The sequence below is a fragment of the Ictidomys tridecemlineatus genome, chromosome 3 (assembly GCF_052094955.1).
Source record: "Ictidomys tridecemlineatus isolate mIctTri1 chromosome 3, mIctTri1.hap1, whole genome shotgun sequence".
NCBI lineage: Eukaryota > Metazoa > Chordata > Mammalia > Rodentia > Sciuridae > Ictidomys > Ictidomys tridecemlineatus.
The window spans coordinates 5,185,700-5,212,759 of NC_135479.1; the positions used below are offsets into that span (position 1 = coordinate 5,185,700).

The following is a 27,060-nucleotide window of genomic DNA, read 5'->3' on the forward strand; positions in this document are numbered from 1 at the left end:
TGGAGTCTTTCTTTCTCTCTCTCTCTCTTTTTTAAGAGATATACCAGATTTTCAAGATTTTTTTAATGATTTTTTTTTTAGTTGTAGTAGGACTCAATACCTTTATTTTATTTATTTATTTTTATGGGGTGTTGAGGATCGAACCCAGGGCCTCGCACATGCTAGGCGAGTGCTCTACCGCTGTGCCACAACCCAGCCCTCAATATTTCTTTAAAGCATTTGTTCTTTGGTTGCAGGGGGACACAGTACCTTATTTAATTTTCATGTGGTGCTGAGGGTTGAGCTCAGGGCCTCACACATGCCGGGGGCACTTTTCCCCTGAGCCACAACCCCAGCCCCTCAAGATTTTTTTTTTTTAATTAAAAAACAGTAGATGTTCATTTTAAAACACTAAAACAATTCAGAGAGAAAAAAAGAGCCACCATAAAATGTTTCCATGCAGAGACAACCACTGCTAACATTTTAGTAAAACTTCTTTTAGGAATCAATCCAAATATATACAAAAGACTTAAATTAGTGGATATTACTATACCTGTTCTTTTTTAATGCGCACGTGTGTGTGTGTGTGTGTGTGTGTGTGTGTGTGTGTGTGTGTGTATTATTTTTTGTACCAGAGATTGGACTCAGGGGCACTAGACCCCCAATTGAGTCTTATCCTCAGCCCTATTTTGTTTTTTTATTTAGAGACAGGGTCTCACTGAGTTCGTAGCACCTCAATATTACTGAGGCTGGCTTCGAACTTGTGATTCACCTGTCTCAGCCTCCTGTCTCAGCTTTCCAAACTGATGGGATTATAGGCATGTGCCAGCTAACTTTATCTTTTGCTCAGTAAATGTTGGTATCTTTCCTTGTAAATGTAAAATTATATTGACTTAAAAAAGTCTCTTGGTACTGGGGATTTAGCCCAGGGGAGCTTTACCACTGAGCCACATCTCCAGTCCTTTTTTTATACTTTATTTTAAAAAATAGACAGGGCCTTGCTAACTGGCCCAGGCTGGCTTCAAATTTGTGATGCTCCCGTCTCTACTTCTCAGTTGCTGGTATTAATAGTATGCGCTGTATTGACATTGTTGGCAGTTGCATGGCATTCTATTGACAGATTTATTAAAATAGGTTCCCTATTGATGGACATTTATTTGAGGTGTTTTTAGATGAGATCTTAAAACCTTGTGTGTGGTCAGACCCACCTGGTATCTTGGCAGAGTAAACTGTGCTCTTCCTCTCTTGGTCTGGAACTGCAGGAGCTTTGAGGGGCTCTGGAAGTTCTTTGTTTCAAAAACATCGAATTGATCTTTATAGTTTCTGTTATTGGCCTTCAGTCAGTACCGGGTTTCTTATGCTACCAGTATACTCGTTTCCTCATGATGGTGCTATGGAAAGCCATGCAGTAATTGTGAGTATGTTTAAAACACTGCATTTTCTAAAATTTTCACCTACATCCAGGGGTCCTTTTCTTTTGTTTGTGAAAATATAAAAGGCAGTGTAGTCCATGTGTTTTTTGTTTCGTTCCATAATTTATTCTGGAGAAGGACCCTAAATATTGAAATTACTTTTCTTCCACTAGACAAGTAAAGCAAAATATTTCAATTTAATGTGGAAAGCCAAGTTTCTTGAAGTAAAGGGTCTGATGTGTTCTTGTTGGCATCTTCAGGGAGGAAAAAAACCTAGACTTTATCAGGTTGAACATCTTATCATCTAATGCACTGTTGCTTTTTTCCCTATTACAATACAGGAAAAGGAAAAAAAACCAGATTCTGTGCATGCACTTGGCTTTTTTCCCACATATATGAGATAATACCCATATTCATATTAAAATTATATAACTGGATGCTGTGGTACACACCTGTATTCTCAGCAACTTGGGAGGCTGAGGCTACAGGTTTGCAAATTCAAGGCCAGCCTACGCAACTTAGTGAGACCCTATCTCAAATTAAAATACAAAAAGAGCTGGGGATGTAACTCAGTGGTTGAGCACCCTGGGTTCAATCCCAGTACCAACCCCCCCCAAACAAACAGACAAACCAACAAAATGTGTATGGGAGTGTGCGTATGGAGGGGTGTTGGTTTTTACCCCTCCCTGCTCTCCTTGTTCTTTGCGTCTCTCTGATGGTCTAAGACAGGGGATTTGGAGCTGGTTGAAACCTGGCCTCTTTCTGCTGCTGTTTCTTGGCCATGGGACTGTGCACAAGTCACTGAACTCTTTCCAACTGAAGAGTGGGCAAAAGTGTCATGTATCTCACAGGTGACATTTAAGAGGGATATTTTTGGTAAAGTCTTACAACTTCCTTTTCATACATGAAGATTACAGCTAAGATTCAAATGACAACAAAATAATCTGACTTGTGCCAAATTCCTCCTCCTTATAAGAGTTTAATTGAGGTGAAAGCCACATCACATAAAATTAATCATTTTAAAGTGAACGTTCCATGGCATGCTGTACATTCTCAGGGTTGCCCAGCTCCATCTCTAGTGCAAACATTTCATCACCTCAAAAAGAACTCAGCTGCCCGTTAAGCAGTTCCTCTTTATTCTCCTGTGCTCCAGCCCCTGACCACCACCACCTCTCTTTCCATGGATTTACCAATTCTGGACATTTCAGACACATGTCATTAGGCACTGTGACCTTTTGTGTCTGGCCTCTGATTCAGGGTTTCCAAGGTCCTTCCATGCTGTCCTCCTTTTGACTGAGTGACAGTGCATTGTGTGGACATTCCATGCTTTGTATGGCCGCTCACCTGTTGACGGACAGTTGGAGTATTTACACATTTGGGCTATTGTGCATAGTGCTTTTATTCATGATATCATATGATTTCTGTGTCCTTTGTTTCCCTGTTTCTTTTTTGGTGGGGTGGGTACCAGGTATTGAACCCAGGAACCCTTAACCACAGAGTCACATCAAGAATCAATGAAACAGCATGGACAATAGCTAGGACTGGGGAAAGTCCTGACTTTTCTGATTGTACACTGTAGACTATGTGGAAATAAAAGGTGATTAAGGAAAGGTTCTTGCTTTGAGTTGTAATATGTTCTCTGAGGTGCCTGGTCATCTGTCTTTTGGCGTGTTCCACATTCCATATAAATTTTGATAGAAATTTTGAGGCTGACTGACTCCCTGAACTGTCATTAAGCATGTTCTCTTCTATTTTCTGTAAGCTGGTGGTTGAATTCAGAACCTTGATCAAATTTGTTTTCTTCTTACAGCTTTAGAAGTGCATGTATATATATATGTGTTTGGCAAAATGACTTTGTTGTATTCTTTACCGATAGGTCCATATCTGGTTGGACAGGGGCCGGCAATGATTTGTTCAGTGTTGTAAAACCATGACATTTTTTTTTATTCCTCTTTGTTTTTTAGTTGGCGTATTACTGTAATGAGAAATAGTCCCTCTTCTGTTAGTTGGTTGCTCACCCAGAGGTACAGTTCACATAGGAAGAGTGAGATAGATGTTTAATGCCTTCTCTTTACATATCAGTTTTCAAAATAGTCAGCCATCTCTATCCATGGGATTCAACCAACTGTGGACCTGGAACACATAGGAAAAAAGGGCACTGAACATGTGCAAATTTTTCTTGTCATCATTCCCTAAAAATACAGTATGACACACGTATTGAGATAGCATGTACATTGTAGTTGAAATTAGAAGTAACCTAGAGATGATTTACAGTCTGTGGGAGGATGTATGTAGGGTATGTGCAAATAATATGACAATTGTAGGCTGGATGTGATAGCACACACCTGTGATCCCAGTGAATCAGGAAGCTAGGGCAGGAGGATAGAAATTTTGAGGCCAGCCTCAGCAACATAGTGAGGCCCTTAGTATCTTAGTGAGACTCTGTCTCAAAAAATAAAAAGGGCTGGGTTATGGTACTCCTGGATTTGGTCCCCAGTACCAAAACAAACAGAGACATTTTATGTAAGGGTCTTAAGCATTTGTAGTTTTTGGTATCTACGGGAGGTTCTGGACCAATCCTGCACGAATACTGAGGAATGACTGTAATGAATTGGTTCACTAGCATTCTCCAGTGGTGACTCTTTTTCTTTATAAAAGTATTATGGGAATTGGGTTGTAGCTCAGTGGTTGAGCATTTGCCTGGCATGCAAGAGGCCCTGGTTTGATCCCCAGCCCAAAAAAACCCCCAAAACTCCCACATCATTGTGGACTCATGGACTTATGCACATTAGCCATATTTCAATCCTTGCTATTATTAACCTGAAAAGCTCAGATTAATATGTTCAGCCTTTGTCAGTGGGAACCTCTGCAAGTCAGTTCTTGGATCCTTTTGATGCGACTCTAGTGGGCTTTTGAGAGCTTCCTTGTTATCTGTACAGACAAGATGATCCAGGCCCAGGTTGTCTGTTTCCTGCCCCGAGCCTGGAATGTGGCCCCCACAGAGCCCTGGTTCCTGTTGATGGGAAATGACGTCTGGAGACCCATGTCTGGGTAAGAGAAGCCGTCACTGCCACTCAGAGGAGAGAGCCAGAAATGTTTGAGTTTTTATTGTTTTTCTTTTCTTTTTTCAGTACTGGAGATTAAACTCAGGGGCACTTTACCACTGAGCTATGTCCTCAGTCTTTTATATTTTAAATTTTGAGACAGGGTCTTACTAAGTTGCTGATACTAGCCTTGAACTTGGAATCCTCCTACCTCAGCTTCCCGAGAAACAGGGATTACAGGTGTGCGTTGCCAAGCCTGGATTTTGATTTTTTTTTTTTTAAGAGAGAGAGAGAGAGGGAGGGAGGGAGGGAGGGAGAGGAAGAGAATTTTAATATTTATTTTTTAGTTTTCGGTAGACACAACATCTTTGTTGGTATGTGGTGCTGAGGATCGAACCCAGGCCGCACGCATGCCAGGCGAGCACGCTACCGCTTGAGCCACATCCCCAGCCCTGGATTTTGATATTTTTAATTCAAATTCAGGACTACATGTTTTTTCCCTAACAATTAAGCCACATCCCCAGCCGTTTTTATATCTTATTTAGAGACAGGGTCTCACTGAGTTGCTGAGGCTGGCTTTGAGTTTGTGGTCCTCCTGAGCAGCTGGGATTAGGCATGTGCCAGTGTGCCCAGCTAGCTCTTAATCTTTTGGTGGGGGTAACAGGTATTGAACTCAGGGGCACTTAATCACTGAGCTACATCCCCAGCCCTATTTTGTATTTTATTTAGAGACAGGGTGTCACTGGGTTACTTAGTGCCACACCAAGCTTTTGCTGAGGCTGGCCTCTAACTTGCCATCTTCCTGCATCAACCTCCTGAGCTGCTGGGATCACAGGTGTGTGCCACCATGCCCAGCCCTGTCCTATGTCTTTCACATGACTGCTCACAGGTACTACAAATAGCAGTCTCATACTGAGTTCAAGTTGGACAACATCAGACCCCAAACCTGCTTCTCTCCATTCCTTTTTATCCTCTGAGCAAGCCACCAAGTAAAATCTTTAACTTTTCTAATTTCACGTAGTGTATAATAAACATATAACTCCGTATGTAGGAAATATGTGTTAACTAAGGTTCAATAGCCAGTGGCTTAAATTATTTGAGAAGGCTACTTTCTGCTGAAGTCAGCAAGGCACCACCCCTCTGTATAAATTATGCACTTGGAAAATACGGCCAGCAAGTGTGAGACATGAATAATTGATAAGTAAGCTTTCCTAAGGAGGTATTACTGCACATGTTGCTCTTTGTGTTTTCAAGTGTGGATGGGTCACTTTCAAGAGTTCCTCAGTTGGTGGCTTTGATTTGGGCCACTATTGCTCAAAGAATGTTATTTCAAGGATTGTAGTGGCGAGTGAGCTTATCCACATTGTTTTGTTCCATAGATATTTCTAGACTAAAAGCTTCCTTTAAAAATGAATGTTCATGGGGCTGGGGATGCAGCTCAGTTGGTAGAGTGCTTGCCTCACATGCACAAGGCCCTGGTTCAATCCCCAGCACCACAAAAACAAAACAAAACAGAGGAATGTTCATTTCTGCGTCCTGTTCAAGTTGTCTTCTGTCCACCTCCCTGTGGCTTTCCCACGGCTAGAGTCGGTACTTCATTTTTTCAGTTTGTTGTAAATCTTTAACATGATTTGCAGATGACTGAGGGAGTTAGAAGTCTCCTTGCTGTCTCACAGGAACAAGCCTTTGCCCCTCCCCAAGTTCTCATGGTTTGAGGGGGGGGGGTCTGTGAGAGCTGGTGAGGTTCACTGTTAGTCCTCCGACAGCTTCCTTTAGAAGGATTGGAGTTCTGGTCATGGAAATGTGGGGTGGGAGGCATCTGTGTGATCATCGGAGGGAACGTGTATTCCCAGGTTGACGTGTCAGTGTATCTAGGCCTTCCTTGGTGGGTAGCAGTGCCATCACATGGTCCTGGTTCCCTGGTCTGTTTGGATGAGGCTGAGGGTAATTGTGACTCCTGACTCATGATTGCTTTGGGCTATTGTGTTATGTGGAGAATACCCTGTCCCCTGTCTGGTTAAGGAGCAGAGAGGGGCAGCCCACCTTGACTGCTGTAGCCCTGGCCCTCAGCCCTGTTCGTGAGTGTGAGGCTGAGAAGTGTGCTGTTCCTTCCACAGCACCGACCAGGTGCTCATTAGACTCGGGTCTCTGTGATGTTCATAGGTAAGCTAGCAACAGCTGTGTTAGTTAAATTCATATTTTTCAGTGAAACTATCATATGTTCTACAGCAAGTTAAGGTATGAAGAGCCTTCATCACAAGGATGATGGAGGTATGGAATGGCAGGTGCTGAGACTTAAGCATGTGGATGTGAGCTGGCAAATGAAAACCTAGGCAGAGCTGATGTATGTGAACATGCTGGTACTCACGGTTAAGATTCCCAGAAACATGCAATAACTGCTTCGGGTTTAATGAAAAAAATTGGGGAAAGCCAGGCTTGATGGTGTACTCCTGTAATACCAGTGGCTCAGGAGGCTGAGGCAGGAGGATTGCAAGTTCGAGGCCAGCCTCAGCAACTTAGTAAGGCTGTAAGCAACTTAGCAAGATCCTGTCTCTCAATAAAAATGGCTGGGAACATGGCTCAGTGGTTAAGTATCCCTGGGTTCAATCCCTGGTACCAAAATAAATAAGTAAATAAATAAAACAAAAAAAAAATATTAGGGAAAAATGCACACATTTACCCACAGGCATTGTGGGGCCTTTTGGCCTTATTTTATTTTATTTATTTATTTTTAATTTTTTTTTTTTAGTCGTAGATGAACACAATGCCTTTATTTATTTTTATGTGGTGCTGAGGATTGAACCAGTGTCGCACATGTGCTAGGCAAGCACTCCACCACCGAGCCACAACCCCAGCCCTCTGGCCTTTATTTTAAACAGATCATTATTAAGACACAAGACTATTAAAAAGAAAACAGGGCTGGGCTTGTGGTTCAGTGCCAGAGCGCTTGCCTCACAAATATGAGGCACCAGCTTCAATCCTCAGCACTACATAAAATAAGTAAATAAAATAAAGGTATTGTTTCCATCTGCAACTAAAGAAATTAAAAAAAAAAAGAAAACAATGATCTATTTTTTGTTTTCTTTATTTCTCCCTGCTGTGATTTTGCTTGCTTTTTTTTTTGCCACTGTCCCAAATCAGAAGTAAAACACTTTGGGTTAGAAATTGCTCTGATTATTTGTTGATAGTGTTAACATGTTGTCTTTGTTTTGGGGGATGGAACCCAGGGCCTTGTGCATGCCAGGCAAGCACTTGACCACATTCTAAATTATATTTTGAGAAAGTGTCTTGCTAAGTTTCTGAGGCTGACCTCTGACCAGCAATCCTCCTGCCTCAGCCTCCTGACTAGCTGGGGATTATAGGGTGTGCAGGTGGGGATTATAGTGGGAGTCTGTACTGTGCCTAGTTAACGTCTTTTTAGTCAGCTTTTTTGCTGGGTTCAGTGTGATTGCCATCTGCTTGTCTGAATTTTTCTTTTCTTTTTTTTTCCTGTTTGTCCTTCTTAGGCAGCTATTTTGCCAGTCACTTCATCATGGGAGGAGAAAAATTTGACTCAACACATCCTGAAGGTTACCTGTTTGGCGAGAACAGCGACCTGAACTTCCTGGGGAACAGACCAGTTGCGGTAGGGCTATAATCTCTTTGCTTCCCGTGGGGCTCCAGTGGCCAGCAGCCATGTAGAAAGCAAGTTTGCAGTTGCTGGCTCAGCAGTTGGTGGCCTGGTGTGAGCTGAGGAGCCTTAGGAGCCAGCGGTGTTGGTGCTGGAGGAGACCTGGGGCAGGCTGGCCCTCTGGGCGAGGTCGGTGGAGTGGCCACATGAAGCTTTCCTTGGATTGGAGTTCTGCCCACCAGACACCTCCACTGGCCCTCCATTCTGGTTATCTGTCTCTTTCTCTGTTTTTGTCTGCCTCCCCTTTAGGAAGTACCAACGAGTGCCAGATCTTGAGCAGAGCCTGGTACATCATGATAAGCCTTGCCAACATTGTTGAATGAATGACTGAAAGTTTCCTTTGGTGCTGAATTGATGTTAGAATTTGTCTCTCAGTTGTTTGTTCAGATTATTTTGTGAACTTTATTTTTTAAAGTGATTCTCCTGCCTCAGCTTCCTGAAGATCTGGGACTGTAGGCGTGCACCACTGTGCTTGGCTCTGTAAACTTTCATCAAGCACCTTCTCATGCCCAGCTTGTGGGGCTTTATGACAGAGGCTGCTGTGTGGCTTTAAGTAGCTCCTGTACACTAAGAAAGGTCCTCGAGGCTTTCTGACAGTTTTCTACTCCCCATGAAGACTCACCAGTCAGAAGACTTCTAGCCACTTTGATTTCAAGAGTGAGAAATCCTAGGGTCCAAGAGATGAACACTGGTAGCAGCAGCATTTAGGAAGTATGCACTGTGTTTGAGGCTGTGTTCCTAGTATGGTTTTGTTTTGTTTTGGCACTGGGGACTGAACACCAGGGGTACTTAACCACTGAACCATACCCCCAGCACTTTACTTTTATTTTGAGACAGGTCTTGCTAAGTTGCTCAGGATGGCCTTGGACTTGCAGTCCTAGTGCTTTAGCCTCCCTAGTTGTATGCCGTCATGCCTGTCTGTTCCTAATGTTGGATACACATTTTTTTCTCAAAGTTGTATAATTAGGTTTGCCCCAAATCCACAGTCTTTCCACTGCCGCAGAATATTCTGCCTTTCTCAAGAAACCTCCAGCTTAGTAGGGCAGACAAAACATAAATAGGAAGAGTGGATAAGTGATGAGTACTGTAGGAATTGAGAAATGGAGAAAGAACAGCTAGGGCAGATTGCTTGGTGGTATGTGAGGACATTGGACAGGTGGGTGGAATTGAGTGAGGCTTGAAGAATGGCTGCTTGACCAGGTGAGTGGGAAAGGAGCTTCCCAGGAGTGACACGGAGTGCAAGTCTGAAAGCATTCATGGATTTGTAGGATCCACAGACATTTACTGAGCAATTACTGTGTTAGGACCTTGGTACTTGGGATTGAACCCAAGACTTTACACGTGCTAGGCAAGTGCCCTACCAGTGAGCTGCATCCCCAGCCAGTGGTCTGTTCTGCCTTGGAACAAATAAGGAAACTAGTCTGGCCTGATGGCAAAACATGACTGAAAAGGTAGGCACGGATCCTGTTACCTTGAGAGGTTTTCACCCTCCCTGTGGGACATGGGGAGTGTGTAAGACTTCTTGGCAGGTAAGTGACCTGGTGATGGTCTTCCAATTTGGGCTTTAATTACAAATTGTTTTTGTCATTGTTGGTTTTCTTTCTACTTGGGTTGACTTCTCTTCTAATTTAGTCTGGCAGTACTCTTCAAAATACCAAGTCCCTTCTGCTTCAAATCAAAGTTATGCCAACTAAAACTGATCCAATGTATGCTTTGATTTTGCTGCTACTTTCTTAACAATTAGAATAGGAGGAATTTTCTTTTTTTCTGATAGAGCCAGATAAAGATTTTTTCTCACTTACAGGATTCTGTTCATGCTTAGAAAATGGCTCTTCCTTGGGCTGGGAGTGTAGCACAGTGGTGGAGCACTTGCCTAGCATGTGCGAAGCTCTGGGTTTGATCCTCAGCACCACACAAAAAGTATATAAATAAAATAAAGGTATTGTGTCTATCTACAACTAAAGATTGAAAGAAAGAAAAGGGCTCTTTCTTATATGGATTGACTTCTTCATCTATTTCTTTCTTTCCTCTGATGTCAGAATAGATTATATTTTTTAATATTTATTTTTTTATTTTATTTTATTTTTTAGAGAGAGAGAATTTTTAATATTTATTTTTTAGTTATTGGCAGACACAACATCTTTGTTGGTATGTGGTGCTGAGGATCGAACCCGGGCTGCACGCATGCCAGGCGAGCGCGCTACCGCTTGAGCCACATCCCCAGCCCTTAATATTTATTTTTTTAGTTATAGGTGGACACAGTATCTTTATTTTATATTTATGTGGTGCTGAGGATTGAACCCAGTGCCCCACGCATGCTAGGCAAGCACTCTACCAGCCTAGATTATATGTTTTAAAAGGATTTTTTTTTTGCTTCTAGGTGATTCTAAAATAAGCAAATGCTTTTTTGGGTTCATTTTGAGGTTTATGCTGACTGACACATGTGCCTGAAGTGAGTCACCTGCCTTCACCTCTGAGGAGGCCCAAGCTCTGCCTGAATTACTAGGGACTAGACTTGATCTTAAGTTTGAGGCTTTTTTCTAAGGGAGTATTGACATTGGTGTTTTTTTTTTTTGTTGTTGTTTTAGGTAGTAATCATTAAGTGTGCTTAATGCTGTATGGAGCAAATTTTTGAAAAAACATACTATAATTTCACACTAGGAAAGAAAATCAAAGTAACTTCAAATAGCTATTCAGAAATATACAGAATAAATGTAGCATGCTTCTCTTTTCTTTCCCTACATGTTATTTAATAATAATAATGGCTAACATTTATTGAACACTTCCTAATTTGCCAGGCCTGGTTGTCCTAAGCACTTCTTATGTGTTACTTCATTATGTCCTCACAGCTAGTGAGGACGGTCTCACTGACAGGTGAAGAACTCAAGGCACAGAGAACTTTAATGAAGATTACCATACCAGGTATGATGGCACATGGCTGTGACCTCCGTGCCTGGGAGGCAAGACAGGAGGATCACACGTTCAAGGCTACTTTGGGCAACTTAGTTTAGTTTCAGTCTCAAAATAAAAAATAAAAAGGACTGGGGCTGTAGCTCAGTAGTAGAATACCCCTGATTTAATACCCATTAGCAAAGAAAAACAAACAAAAAGATCACCAAGCCTGTAAGAGCTGAGTCAGGATGTAAACCGAGCAGCCTGGCTCTGTTTCTGTAAGAAGGTCCAGTGTTTGGGGGATCTCTGCCCATGTCTTGTCTGTGAGTCCCTTTGTGTTGATCAGCTTGTGAGGTTGGGTAGAGATCTAAAAGTAGAACGGTGGATTGACATGCTCTCCTGGAGCATCCCCGCGAGGGTGCCCGTGTGGTGTGTAATTCCATCTGCCAGCTGACCTCTGGGTTTTGCCATGACTGCTCTTCCCACTCCGTTAGGGAGCAGCCTAGAGACCTGAGGATTGACGGGAAGTCTTATTGCTGAAGAGCTGACTTCCACTGTCCAGTGGCAGAGCTGGGTGTCAGCAGCAAGCATCAGGTTGCACAGCAGAGAAGAGAGCCTTTCAAAGTCATCCTGAGCACGTCACGAGTGGCTCCTCTTTCCAGAGAAAATGAGAAATATGTTAATATGAATTGTCATATTAAAGTATAAATGCCTGGGCTGAGGTTGTGGCTCAGTGGTAGCACTTGTCTCACATGCGTGGAGCACTGGGTTGTATCATCAGCACCACATAAATAAATAAAATAAAGGTATTGTGTCCATCTACAACTAAAACAATTTAAAAAAAAAAAAATATATATATATATATATATATATATATGTCTTAGACTTCCAGGTTCCTGGGATTTGTGGTATTTCCTGTCATTTGACCGAGCTATCACTTGGTCTGTTTCTGTTTGCTTATTTTTTGTTGTTGTTGTTGTTGGTGGTGGTGGTGGTGGTGGTGCTAGGAATCAAATTCAGGACCTTTGTATATTTGTTTTGTTTGTAGTACTAAGACTTGAACCCAGGGTCTTCTCCACTGAGCTACATCCCCAGCGCTTTTTATTTTTTTTTAATTTTGAGATTGGATCTCATTAAGTTGCTCAGGCTGACTTCAAACTTGCCGTTTTCCTGCCTCAGCCTCACAAGTAGTTGGGATGACACAGACCTGCACCATAGCACCTCACAAAATCTGTAGTTTTTACTGGAGCGCTGTGGCTCTACCACTTAGAATAACCTGTCAAAGCAAATTTATTATCAAGTCTTAAGGATCAGATTTAAAGAAATTAGAGAGTATGTGTATGCAGAGAGACAGTTGAAGAGAGTGGGAATCAAAATTTCAAGTTTTATTTATATCTTGCCATTAAACTCTCTGTAACCTTGGCAAGTTTATCACTCAGGCTCTCAAATTACCCACTTGCAAAATGGGGTTGATTATGACTTTGGAGGAATGTAGTGCTCAGGAGGTGCCTTGGGATTACTGGATGAAAAGCAGCCTGGGGCAGTGATACCTTCAGTTGGCAACCTTTGAACTCAGTTGTGGGTGGAGGGAGTGCACACTGGGTTTTTGTTTGCTTGTTTTTTGTTGTTGTTGTTGTTGGTGGTGCTAGGAATCAAACTCAGGACCTGTGTGTGCTATGGAAGTGCTCTGCCACCGAGTTCCACTCCCTCCGTATGCTGGGTTTTCAGTGCTGTCTTTTTTTCTTTTTTCCCTCAGTATTGGGGATTTAACAGAGGGTTGCTTGACCACTGAGCCACATCCCCTGAAGTGCTGTCTTAGTAGGTGACTGGAACTTCTGAAGGTCTTTCATTCTGGTCCCTGTATGCTGGAACTAAGGCCTCTGGGAATCAGTAATAAAATGTTAATTAAAGACTGTTCCATTCCTGCCTTAGTGCAGGGATTGCCGCTTTGCCCCTTATTGAGTTACATCTTGTTTTGTTGAGATAATCACTGAAGCTCTGAGTTATTTGGAGCTTTAGTGACTTTGGATTGTCAAAGTGTGAAGCAATGCCTTAATTCTACCTGCCTTGTAGCTAGGAGTTCACACTTTTCTTTTCATGTCAAGGGAAGCCCTTGAGTTGTGGTCTCCCTCCCAGCAGCTCATGACATCCTGGGTGCTCCACACCATCCTAGGTGCTCCATGCCATCCTGGGTGCCCCTTAACATCCTGGGTGCTCCATGCCATCCTGGGTGCTCCTCACCATCCTGGGTGCTCCTCTACTGGCCACTGGTGTGCTCCCTCCCCACACCCTGCTGCAGACATGGAGGGCTGAAGGCACTGGTAAGAACCCAGATACACATGGTGTTCTTTTCTCCTGTCTGCAAAAGGAATACCAAAAAGCTGCACTAAATCCAGTTTCTGTAAATAGACCACTTGTATTTATGTGTGCATGAAGAAAAAGGGATTGGTTTGGTTTTTCAGTGCTGGCATGGAACCCTATGTCCCTGCACATGCTAGGCAAGTGCTCTACCTCTGAGCTCAAGAGCAATCTTTTGTGTGTGTGTTACCGGAACTTAAACCCAAGGGACATTGTACCACTGAGCTACATCCCCAGTCCTTTTAGCTTTTTTTTTTCTTTTTAATTTTGAGACAGGATCTCTCAGGTTGCTCAGGTGACTTTGAACTTCTGATCCCAGCCGCTGGAGCTGTTGGGAACACAGGTGTGACTACACACCCCTCATTTTGCCCTTCTTCTTCTTATTTATTTTTAAGGTTTTTTTTTTGTTGTTGTTGTTGTTGTTGATAGATCTTTATTTTGTTTATTTATATGCGGTGCTGAGAATCAAACCCAGTCCCTCACAGGTGCCAGGCAAGTATGCTACTGCTGAGCCACAACCCCAGCCCCCATTTTGCCCTTCTTTCTCTGACAGTGGAGAAGGTCACAGTCACAGGCATCTTTGCCACTGATTAGCTTTGAGCATCATTTCCTCAGTTACAAAGGCACCTTTCTTGTAGGAGTATTTTAAGAACTCAAAAATTGGGGCTGGGGATGTGGCTTAAGCGGTAGCGCGCTCTACTGGCATGCGTGCAGCCCGGGTTCCATCCTCAGCACCACATACCAACAAAGATGTTGTGTCCGCCGAGAACTAAAAAATAAATATTAAAAATTCTCTCTCTCTCTCAAAAAAAAAAAAGAACTCAAAAATTGATAACTATTATGATCTAATTAATGTTTTAGAAAGTTAACTCTAAAAATTACCTCACAGTATAGAGAATGAATAAAAAAGACAGGAAATAAAGAGACCAGTTAGGAAGTAATTTATTTTGGCAAAGGAAGAAAAGACTTGACAGGCCTGAACTCCTGGGTAAAGGCATTGGCCTGGCCTGGGTCAGATTGGGGCGTGGGGCAGTGTGCCTTGAGGGAAGGGCGTGGTGGGTGAGCCCGGGAGGATTCCCTCTGGGAGGCACCGTCCAGCCCTAGCCGGCTTGTTTCCTCTGGAGATTCTGGAGATCCTTTGTGCCCTGACCTGGGCGCCAGCTTCTGGGGCTCTCAGTCCAAGAACCCTGAGGCTGCCTGCCCTGTGGCCTGAAGCCCTGGCCGGTGGGTGGCCCCTTCCTTTGCGGTTGGTGGGGGAGAGACTGACTTTTCTGCTTCCTCCTTCCTGTGTAGGCAGGCTGCAGTTGTTTCTGCCACGTGCTTTGGCAATATTGAGTAGGGTTTTGCTGTGCACCCCCTTTGGCCCAGCTGTTTTACTTCTCTGAGTCTTCTATAGAAATACTTTAAAGAGTATGAAGTAATTCCTATTTACAATATGTATTGTGGCATTACTTGTAGTAGTGAAAAACTACAAGGTATCTATATGACCATTATAGAGGAAAGGTCAAGAAATTATAATGCATCCATGTTATGAACCAAAATGAGGTGGGTCCGTGTCCCTTGAGATGAAGTGTGCCCATAACATCATTTACTGAGAAAAGCAAGTTGTAGTGCATGATGAAGAGTCTGATTCCATTTCTTATAAAATAACAATATATGAATAGATATGCATTTATTTATATACAGAGAGATTTATATTTATAGTTACATAAAATACATGCAAGAATAGTGCATTTTAAACTGATATAGCAGTAATATGGAGCACCTCAGGGAGCGAGTATTTGCTTTTTTTATTATCTTTTTTTGGTCGTAGATGGACACAATGCCTTTATTTTATTTATTTTCATGCAGTGCTGAGGATTGAACCCAGTGCCTTGCCTGAGTCGGGCAATCACTCACCACTGAGCCCAGCCCCAGCCCGGTTATTTCCTTCTTAAGTTCACATTTTTCAGTGTTATTCAAATTTTCTCCAGTAAGCATGTTTTTATTTTTAAATAAAAGCATTTCAATTTTCTTTAAAAATAGAGATGGGATATTTCTGAATGGAGGAAGGAAATAGGTCTAAGAGAATATGTAGAAGTAGGAAAATTAAGGAAGTTCACAAAGTAATAGTTTTAATTTTTTAGTGATCTACAGGAAAGGTGGGGTCTGCTGAGTCAGGTTGGGTACATACCAGGAAGTTGTTTGGGGACTTGTGGAAAATGAGGTAAGCCAGGAAAAGGAGAGGGGCCTGGAGCTTCATCTTGGCACTGAGGCACACTGGTCCGCCTTTAGAAACCCTGGATTCAGTATGGATGTGATTTGCTTTTAACCACCAGAAAGTAAGAGGAAACCCAGCCTAGAGAAGAACTGAGCTAGGGAATAAATTCACACTTTGTAAATGGCTTAGAGCTTTACAGAGAATGTCACTTGGACTTTTTAAAAATAGCATGCTTGGGGCTGGGGATGTGGCTGAAGCGGTAGCGCGCCCGTCTGGCATGCGTGCGGCCTGGGTTCGATCCTCAGCACCACATACAAACAAAGATGTTGTGTCTGCCAAAAACTAAGAAATAAAATATTTAAAAAAAAAATAGCATGCTTGACCTGGCACAGTAATGTACGCTGGTAATCCCCGCTACTTGGGAGGCTGAGGCAGGAGGATCATAAGTTTGAGGCTAACCTCAGCAGCTTAGTGAGACCCTATCCCAAAATAAAAAATGAAAAGGCCTGGGGATGTAGCTCAGTGGAACAGCACCCCTGGGTTCAGTCCCTGATACCAAAATAATAGCTTCATTGAGAGACTCTTCTTGGGTTTCTCATAGTAGAGTTACCATCTTTCCCTTGGTAGTTAAGTATCTTAGAGAAAGATACTTTGAAACTTTTGCCTGGATTTTTTTTTTTTTAATGCATGAAAACAAGTTTCGCCTTTGCTTCTTTAGCCAAAAATGCTGAGGGGGCTAAGGCTGGTGAAGTTGGACAGTGGTCATGATTTTACCTGATTGGTATAGAGACTTCAGGGTTTACTCTTGTGGATTAAAGTCATAGAAAGGGGTTGCATTGTAATCTGAATTTATGAAAGGAAGCAAGTTCTGGGGATGATTGGAGAGCAGGGTGTGTTTTTAGTAGCTGTAAACCTAGTTGGGTTGCTTCTTCTGTGTAAAAACTTCAAAACCAATTTTAATTATAAACAGTGTACTCACAGGAAGAAGAGAATGGGAGGAGGAAATCACTTGTTTTGTTGTTGGGTTTTGTTTTATTTTGTGGTGCTGGATATTGAACATGGGGACTGTGGCATGCTAGGCAAGTACTCTGCCACTGCGCGACACCACCAGTCTCACTGTTCTTAATTTGGCTTCTGCGGTAGCTGAGAAGATCGTTTTCTTTCGTAATCATTAGACTGTGCCTACTTTTGATCTTTTCCCCTCACTGTTATCAAATTGATTGTCTTATTCATCCATTCATGTAACATTCTGTTGAACACCTCTGGGCTCCAAGCTACTTCCCAGAGGACCCATGGCCTGGGTGCAGGGCCCAGTGGGTAGGAAGTGACAAGGCTGTCCAGCGAGGCATGCACAAGGGCCAGGTACACCCTTCTGTGAGTTCTGTTTGGTTCTCTTCTTCAGTTTTGCCATAGGTCACTGGCAGGACCAGAGCATCTTAGCTTAAGAAATATTAAGTACTAGATAAACTTAATAAATATTGCTCCACAAACTCAATCAAAAAACACTTGGGGGCTCAGTGGTAGAGCGCTTGCCTAGCACATGTGAGGCCCTGGGTTCAAACCTCAGCACCACATAAAAATGAAATAAAGATATTGTGTCCACCTACAACTAAAAAATAAATATTAAAAAAAAGAACACTTGGTGGCCTGTGTTTTTCAGTTATTCTGTGAGTGTTAATTTTGCTAGTCTCCCCTTAAGTCTGTGAGGCAAGTCCTGGAACTGTAGCCAGTCACCCCGGGGCAGGTGCTGTACTGTGCCGAGGATCTAGTGTTCACGTATTCATTCCACCAGGACCTGCCTCTGCCTTCCACCTGCAGGAGCAATTCCTCGGGATGGTACAAAGATGACTCCCTCCAACATAGATTTGTCCCTCCAGTTATCATCTCAAAGAGTAGATCAGACACACACACACACACACACACATACATACACACACCTGTGATGCAAAGGGAGAAGTGAAAAATAAGTGTGGATCTTGGCTTACAGAAGTGTGCAGAAAGGAACTTGGTAAGTTCCACTGACTTGAAAAATGCCTCTATGTGCTTGAACTTTTGATTTGTTTAATGTACAGAGAACTGCTGTGGTATTCATCAGATGAACCCTAAAGCATCTGGGTTATAGGAATTTCCTCGAAATTTCTTTGAAACATACTGAAACCCAGGGTACACTCTCACCTCTGTTTCCTGTTGTCATTGTACGCCCCATCTTACGGGAAACTATACTTAGTGGTGTTGGATTTCAAAGAAAAATTTGGTTAACTTTTTCAGTTTGTAAAGAAAAACACAGTGGCCTTAAATTCTAATGAAACAGTTCTACCAAAGTCTATAAAAGCCAAGACTTGCAGGTCAGATAGCGTAACAATTGGCTACATCAAGAGCATCCCCGAGTGGCACACTTGCTCGTCGCCTGACGTCGTCTCACCAGGCCTTGATCAAGTAAAACAGTAGCTCTAACTACTGCAGGAAGCAACCAGACCTGCTTATCTTTAGCAGGTTGCACTGATAAACGTGTGAAGGTGTGCTGAAGGTCAGTATGGTTACACTGTAGAGAGTATCCTGAGCCACATTTTCCACTTGCTGAAATTTTTAGTGCTAATAACATGGGAGGTTTAGGTTCTCTGCTAATACATAAGTTAAAATATTTTTAAGAGAGGGAGAGCAAGCAATCAACCTAGGCACTCAATAGAAGTAACATGCCAGCAGGCAGCACTCCCAGCTGACAGGGGTGTCACACCCTGTGGCAGGTAAAGCAGGTAAGCCGCTGTCTCCCAGTCCTGACCACCTCTGTGCTGGTCTCTGATGCCCGCTGACTGTCCCTCTTCAGGGCTGACCACTTCCCTTAGTCTACCTATGCCCATGACCCTGGTCCCAGCAAGACCTCCTGCCTGGGCAGAGGCTGGGATTGTTGCCTCCTCCGGGGGTGGGGGTGTGTGTGTGCATATCTGTGCTTGTGCCCACCTCCACAAATGCTGAAGCAGCCGATTGACCCTGCCAGAAGTCAGTCCCAGCTAAAGAGGACCCCAGCCCTTCCCCTTCGTCCCCTTCCCCTTTGCCCTCCTGTAACTTTTGAATTCTGGAGCTGACTTCTCTTTATACACTATTAACCCAGCATAACAGAACCTTGGTAAGAATGGCCAGGCTGAGAGCTACAAGCTCAGAACCTGGACTGCTGGCCTGCTGACCATCTTGCTTGTTTAAATCTGAAATGTGTCATGTTTTAGTCTCAGAAAGCTTATGGCTAAGGATAAGGTGCCTGTTTATTCTCAATGAACTAAAATCACTCTGATAAGACCTGAAAGATGATCATAAGTCCAGGGACTTTTTTTTTTTTTTTTTTTTTGTACTGGTCTGAACCCAGTGATATTCAACACTGAGCCACATCCCCAGCCCTTTCTAGTTTTTTTTTTTTAAAGAGAGAGAGGGGGGGGGACAGAGAGAGAGAGAGAATTTTAACATTTATTTATTTTTTCTTAGTTCTCGGCGGACACAACATCTTCATTTGTATGTGGTGCTGAGGATCGAACCCGGGCCGCACGCACGCTAGGCGAGCGCGCTACCGCTTGAGCCACATCCCCAGCCCCCTTTCTAGTTTTTATTTTGAGACAGGTCTTGCTAAATTACCCAGGCTGGCCTCAAACTTGTGATCTTCCTACCTCAGCCTCCCAAGTCTCTGAGATTGCAGGGGTGTGTCCAGGGTGTTAGTGGGAATCAGTAACAATAGGCAGAACCATAAAGAGAAGGTTGCTGAGAATGGGAGAATGGGAGGCGTTGAAGGATGGGGCTCCAGGAGCAGAGATTCACAAGGACCGCATGAGGGAGGGCATAGGTGACAGGCACAGAGAGATGCAGAGCTCAGGAAGGAGGCTGTGGGAGGGGTAAGGTAGGACACAGGATGAGGGGAAAGCCTGTGCCCTGATGGTCCTCGCAGCTGCACGCTTGATGTCTTGTGGGTGTTTGCATTTTGTCTCTGAGTCTCACTGTCTTCAACCCAACAATTCTAGGCACTGGATTTTGTATATACAGTATTTAAATGAACTTTAAATTTACAAGCCAAAAAAATCAGTTCAATTATTTCATCTAATCGAAGCTATCCACTGCTGCTGAGGGGTGATTGAAGAATCATCAAAGCTTTCAGAACTTTTAGAAGCTTAGCAGGACAAAATGGAGCCCCTGCCAACTTGTAAATGCATAGAATGAATTTTTCCTTCAGGGTTTCCACAGGTCTTTGTATTAATAACATAGAAATTAAAACTATCAAGTCATATGCTGTGGCTTTTTATTTTATAAAATTTGTTCTAGGGCTGGGGATGTGGCTCAAGCGGTAGCGCGCTCGCCTTGCATGCGTGCGGCCCGGGTTCGATCCTCAGCACCACATACCAACAAAGATGTTGTGTCCGCCGAGAACTAAAAAAAAATAAATATTAAAAATTCTCTCTCTCTCTCTCTCTCTCTCTCTCTCACTCTCTCTTTAAAAAAAAAAAATAAATAAAAAAAAAAAATAAAATTTGTTCTAATTAAATAAGGCTTCCATATTTTAGGATGATGTATGGACAAAAATAAAATGTTTTTAGGGTTACTGATTGAGTTGAGGGTTTCTTCCTAAGGTCATATCTGCAAATATATAGTGTCCAAAGTCTAATCTCTGGATTCCATATGATTGGCTAATAAACTATTTCTGTATTTCATATTACACTCTTTATCTCAAGCCAGAGCTGAGACTTATAACCTAGTAGACTTCAGAGAAGATTTTCCTTCCAGGAACAAGGAAAGGAAACTTGACAACTCCTGTAATTAATCCTGGATCTTACATAGATGGTTTTAGAGTCAGTATATTCCATTAGGACATACAATGACAGCTTGGAGGTTTTCAACTTGAAGACCAGTTTATAGGTTTATTTGTTTTTATGGAACTGAGGATTGAACCCAGGGCCTCATGCATGCCAGACAAGCTCTCTACCACTGAGCTACATCTCCAGCCCCAGTTTTTACTTTTTGTGTTTGTAATGGGAGGTGGGGAAGATTTTGGTCCTCTTGCCCTTGTCAGTAATTGGGCAAGAGGAAATACCTCTGTTTATATATATATATTTTAGGTATAGATGGACACAACACAATGCCTTTATTTTTATGTGGTGCTGAGCATCGAACCTGGGTCCCGCCTGTACTAGGCGAGTGCTCTATCGCTGAGCCACAATCCCAGCCCACCTCTGTTTTAAAATACCTGGAAAACCAACATTGGAGGCATTAGAACATTCTAATGCTTATTTTGGGGGGGGGCAGGAAATTTTATATACATATATATTTATGATGTCATGTATTTTTAAATATCTGTTTTGGCTGATACTGGTGCCTGCCTCTCCAAACAATTTAAAAACAGTATCAGGCATCTCAATATCTCTTGCTTGAAAGTTGATTCTTATTTGTGAACTGGGCTAGAGAAAGGGCTGGTCTGAAAGGGATGGTTCTGATCATTTGTCATTATTTGTCAGTTGCTGCGGGGAAGAGATGGCCATGGGGCTTTACTGAAAGCTCTGCTCTTCCATTACCTGCATCTGAGATGAGCTGGTCCTTTGCCTCTGAAAGCAGGTGTCTTCAGGAGCATAGTGTGATTTCTGAAGCACACTGTGGCGTTTGGAGGGTGAAAAGGGGAGCCATCCTGCCACAGGGCCTAGAAGGCAAGTAGATTTCATTTGTCATCTAAGTAGCGCACAAGCTGTGTACTTGTGCTTGGTATCAGAGTGGTGCTGAGCGTCTCAGTACTCCCAAGCCATGAGTTGAGGCTCAGACCCTAAGAAGAGAGAGAAAATGGGTCTGTGATGGTCACTAGCCAAGATCTGTATAGTTTTATGATGTGTGTTTTGCTCTGAGGTAGATTGTGGGCACTCTTGTCCTATTAGGATGAACAAAGAGAATTGCTTGATTGGGCAACTGCTTAAGGTAATTACTTAAATATTTTGGAAAAGGTCAACATTAAGTGTGATGTCACATAGCCATGACATTGCTCTTGTATACTTCCTGCCAGAAGACCTTGCAAAATATTTGAGAGACTATAAATAGACAGCTTTCCTGGATGGATTTCTTTGATAGCCAAGTCCGAATACAAAGCGTATTTGTGTTCAAGGTCATCTTGTGACACCCTCTTGGTGTCTCTTTCACGTGTTTGACTTGAGTGAAAAGAATGTCTTACATCTTCTCAGCTTTAAGCTTAACAGTCCCACTGAACTGTGATTGACTTCCCACCAGGACAGAAAATGAGTGCCAAAGGGATTGCTTCAGCTAATACAGAGCCCATGTCATTCTGGTCCACCTCAGGCTCCTCAGACTGTCTCAGTGCTGCAGCTGGCTGAACAGGCAAGTTTGTACGCAGTTCACAGCTTTCAAGCAGAGACTCACTGGTCTGTCCTGACACAGACCTGAGAAAATGTTCTAAACATCACCAGTCTAAAAATAGCCACTGGTAAGCTCTGGACACACTAATATGGTGAGAGAGGAGAAGTAGAGGGAACAGAGCAGTAACCAAGCATCAAATAGGAATGAAACAGTATTTAAATGTAAAAACCCTAAAAACTATTTCAAAAAGGGTGTAAGTAACCAAGTGTGGTGGTGCATGCCTTCAATCCCAGTGTCTTGTGACGCTGAGGCAGGAAGATTGGAAGTTCAAAGCCAGCCTCAGCAACTTGGTGAGGCCCTAAGCAACTTAGAGACCCTGTTTCTAAATAAAATATGAAAAAGAGGATGTGTCTCAGTGGTTAAATGCCTCTGGGTTCAATCCCTGGTACCAAAAAAAAAGAAGAAGAAAGAAAGAAAGGTATATGTAGTGCCATAATGAGTTATTATTATCCCTTTGATGTTGATTTCCATAGTAACCATTATTTAATTTTTTGGCACAAATTATTACATTATTTCTAGAGTTACCCATCGTGCTAATTTTTTAATATTTATTTTTTAGTTTTTAGGTGAACACAATATCTTTATTTTGTTTCTATGTGGTGCTGAGAAACAAACTCAGTGCCTCGCACATGCTAGGCAAGCGTGCTACCACTTGAGCTACATCCCCAGCCCCTGTGCTAATTATTTTTAATAATGCTGCCCAGTGCATGAAATGAATACTTTCTACTTTAATTACAAATTGTCTAAAATGATTTTCTTTCCCTTTGGGAGCAGATTTAGGGCATTTTGTTCTTTTATTTTAGCCTAAGTAAAGAATGAATGAATGAATGAATGAATGGCAGAGAAGGGAAAGTTCTTCCTGTAGAATTACAATTACAGGAAAGATGGAAATAGAAAGTCACCAGTAGACAAACACCTCATTAATCATTGTTATAGGCAAGAATTGTCAATGAATGATAAATTCACTTGTGCCCAGTTGGCCCAAGTATGCTGATGAACTGGGCATGGTGGTACATCTCTGTAATCTTAGCAACTCTGGAGGCTGAGGCAGGAGGATCACAAGTCTGATGCCACTTTGGCAAACAACAATTATAATCACAGTTTAAAAGGGTTGGGATGTAATGGTTGAATGCCCCTGGGTTTGATCCCCAGTACTGCAAAAAATATAAAAATACAAGTATGCTAGTAAATATTTGCATAGTCTCAAAATTTCTTCCTATAAGACACTTATTAATTATAGAATGCAAAATACTAAGTTTCTGGCCCTCACCATCTTAACCAGGTGGTCAAAGTTCCTGGAGTGGTGAAGAAAGCACCCGTCTAGTGGGATTCTTGCCAAACATGCGTGAGCTGGTCTATTGTGTGAGAACATCAGGCAAATCTAGAATGAGAGAGATTCCACAAAACAGCTGTTCAACATATCAAGATTATTTCAAACAAACAAAGTAAAACTGTCACTGACTGGAAGAGACCGTAAAAAGACATGGCAATTAATTATTGTGCAGATTTATTAAATAAGAAATTCGGAAGTTGATTGGAAAAGATCACCTTAAGAAGATAAAGAGAAAGCTTTTAATATTTCAGCCTCCCAGGTGGCTGGGACTACAAGTGTACACCAAAATGAGTACTAGCACATTGTTATTGTTGTTTTAATTTTTTGTAGTTATAGATGGACAGAATACCTTTATTTATATATTTTTATGTGGTGCTGAGGATCGAACCCAGTGCTTCACACATGCTAGGCAAGCGCTCTACCACTGAGCCACAATCCCAGCCCAAAAATTATGTACTTTTTAAGAAGATTTTTATTGGCAATGGAGTACAGTACGCTTATATCTTATGCAACATGAGAATATTTTCTTTTTTTAGTTATCTTTTTAGTTGTAGGTGGACATGATAACTTTATTTTATTTATATGGTGCTGAGGATGGAACCCAGGGCCTCACTACGTGAGACGAGCGTTCTATCACTGAGCCCCAGCCCCAGCCCATGAGCATATTTTCTATGACAAACATGTGAGTACAAATTTAGGGATAGCTTATCAAGATATGTGAAATCAGTGCAGTAAAAATTTTGAGTTCTCAAAATTGGTTGACATTTCCATACACACATATTTGTTCAGTGTGTGCCTCATCTGCACTCCTCCCTTCAGAGGGTTCAGACTGGCAGTCCCATCTTTGGACACCAGATGGCGCTCTGCCAATGGGAGGGAGGTGCTACTTAAAAGGAAGTAGGATCTCCAGGATAGATGGCCAGGGGAGCTGCCTTAGCAGACACAGCCTAATGGGCAGACCCCCGGGGCTCACTTGACCAAGTCTTCTGGTTGAGCCAGGACTATGCTTCTGAGGTATTTGGGGTAATGAAATACCCCAAATGCCTTAGAAGGTATCTCACAGGCAGAAGGATTTTGTAATGCTGTTCTTTAAGAAAGCCTTTCTCTGTGTAGAACTCAGATGCTCCTGTTAAAATTTTTAAAAAGTGTGGCAAGAGCTGTGCTTCTGTGTGCAGTGCTGTCTAAGTGTGAGGATGTAGTCAGGAGCTTTGATGAGCTTCCAGAGCCTGGACAGCAAGTGGCATTGTGCAGTGATGACACAACTTACGTACTCCCTGCACCCTCCTCAGGTTCCTAGGGTGGGGTGGCCAAGGCAGCCTGCAGATGTTTCCTGCAGAACTCAGGCAGCTGCAGGAATCAGAGCAAGACTATTGCAGTCAGACACACCTGGATTGAGATCATGGTTCTGCTGCTCATTAGTCCTGAGGCCTTGGACAATTACACAGATCTTTGGATTCTGCTTCTTTACCTGCAAAATGGCCAACTTCCTCCTATGTCTTTCTGCAGAGGCTTACAGCTGGTGGGATATCTCTTCATGTTAAGAGCAAAGTAAGAGTGTATCTTGCCAGGTACAGTTGCACCTGTAATCCTAGCAGCTCAGGAGGCTGAAGCAGGAGGATCACAAGTTCAAAGCCAGCCTCAGCAATTTAGCAAGGCCCTAAGTAACTCAATGAAACCCTGCTTATAAATAAAATATTAAAAAGGGTTGAGGATGTAGCTCACTGGTTAAGCACCCCAGGTTCAATGCCTGGTACCAAAAGGAAAAAAAAAAGAGTATATCTGCCATGACACTTCATGGCAGATGTGGTTGTACGATAATGTGGAAATGAATGTCCTTAATGCCATTGTACCATGTGCTTGAAAATAATGAGATGGTGGATTTCATGTTTTGTGTGTTTACTATGATTTAAAGTAAGATAGGGCATAGCTAAGGAACTTTAGAGTGATGCCTGGCCTTCATGGCTGCTCAGTTAAATGTTTCCTCATGTTCATTCTTTTTTTTTTTTTTTTTTTTGTGGCATGTGCAAGTTACTCAAATTTTACCCCATTAAGAGGGTTTTCATTTGCTGGAATTTTCTGATTAAATGAATAGATTAGGGGCATCTGGGTCTCACTTCTCTGTTACCTATAAGGTTTGGCTCACAAATTCCTGAAGAGACTAAATTTCATTATTTTTTCATTAATCTTTTTTTAATATTTTTTAGTTATAGATGGATACAATATCTTTATTTTGTTTATTTGTTTCTATGTGGTTCTGAGGATCCAACCCAGTGCCTCACATGTGGGAGGAAAGCCCTCTGCCACTGAGCCCCAGCCCCTCATTAATCTTAATATGAAACCTGTTTTCATTATGAAAAACCTCATTTAGGGATTCTTCAAAAGTCTGTTAAGAGTTTACTTATTCTGGGTGTGGTGGTGCATGCCTATAATCCCAACAACTTGGGAGGCTGAAGCAAGAGGGTGGAAAGTACTGGGGCCAGGTGCTGTGGCACACATCTATAATCCCAGTGGCTCAGGAGGCTAAGACAGGAGGATCATGAGTTCAAAGCCAGCCTCAGCAATGGCAAGGCGCTAAGCAACTCAGTGAGACCCTGTCTCTAAATAAAATACAAAATAGGGCTATAGATGTGGCTTAGTGGTCGAGTGCCCCTGAGTTCAATCCCCGGAACAACCTCCCACCCCTTCCAAAAAAAAAAAAAAAAACAGGAAAGTAGTCACAGCCCTGGACATAGACTGAGGAGAGCATTACTTCAGGAATGTTCTGGACCTAGATGGGTTCTGAGCTTCGACCTCCTCAGTCCCAAGAAGACAGCATCGGCTTCCTTTTACCCTTACGTGCTAGTGTAAGAATGGAGCCTCTGGGTTTCAGTGGAAGTAGGATGCTTCTTTTGCCGTAAGTATAGCAAAAGAACAATGGTGTATTTGTTAAGGGAATACTGGAGACAAGCAAAAAAGCTTCACCAGTTGTTTTTGTTTGTTTGGTGCTGTGCTTGGAACCCCGGCCTCCTGCATGCCATGCAAGGTCTCTAGCACTGAGCTGCACCCCAACCCTGGTCAATTTTAAAAGGAAGATGACTGAGAAGCAAAGAGAATAACGGTGGCTTGAATTGGAAGAGAGGAAGGGGAAATGACTTTAATAGCAGAAAAACATTTCCTTCGGTTCACCTCTGATTCTTCCGTTCCTCTTCTCTGTCAAATTCCATTTATCCTTCAAGACCCCAGTTTAGAGCCAGGAGCAGTGGTGCATACTTGCAATTCCAGAGACCAGGAGGCTGAGGCGGGGGATCCCCAGCTTGAGGCCAGCCTCAACAACTAGCAAAAACCTTTCTCAAAAAAAAAAAAAGGGCTGGTGATATAGCTTAGTGGTAGAATGTCCCTGGGTTCAAGCTCCAATACTGCCCCCCCCAAAAAAAAAGTCCAAATCAAATACCATCTTCTCCAAGATGCCTTCCAGGATATCTGGCCAGAGAGATAGTTTCCTTAATTTTTGTCTCTTCTGTAACATTTCTCAGATACTGCGGTTCCTCGTGTAGCTGTATCATCTGCCTTTGAATGAAACTTCTAGAAAGCTCTTAACCTTTTCCACTTTGAGTCTCTCCTTACAGTTTATACTGATGTCATGTGTAAATGAAAGGCCTCCAAAGCTTAGCAGCTGGTAGTAGGAGCCCATGGACAAGATGAGGTTCTCCTGAGCAGGTTTCCATCTCTTTCCTTGTATGTCTGTATGGGGGAGCTCAACTGTAGGGATGGATTGATTAGCAGTCAGTCCTGTTGACCCCTGTCCT

General features: G+C 42.6%; 1 protein-coding gene across 15 annotated transcripts in view; it reads left to right on the plus strand.

Moving 5' to 3' along the window:
- Window positions 1–27,060, plus strand: part of Rnf157 (ring finger protein 157) — a 69,345-nt gene that overhangs the window by 11,029 nt on the left and 31,256 nt on the right. For 14 of the 15 annotated variants that reach the window (XM_078041630.1, XM_078041627.1, XM_078041628.1 and 11 more), the window contains one exon: window positions 7,942–8,060. In XM_078041630.1, the coding sequence (XP_077897756.1) occupies window positions 7,942–8,060 (119 nt within the window). Of the gene's footprint in view, window positions 1–4,402; window positions 4,443–7,941; window positions 8,061–27,060 lie in introns of those variants that run through there. The other variant, XM_078041629.1, reaches the window with a different exon arrangement.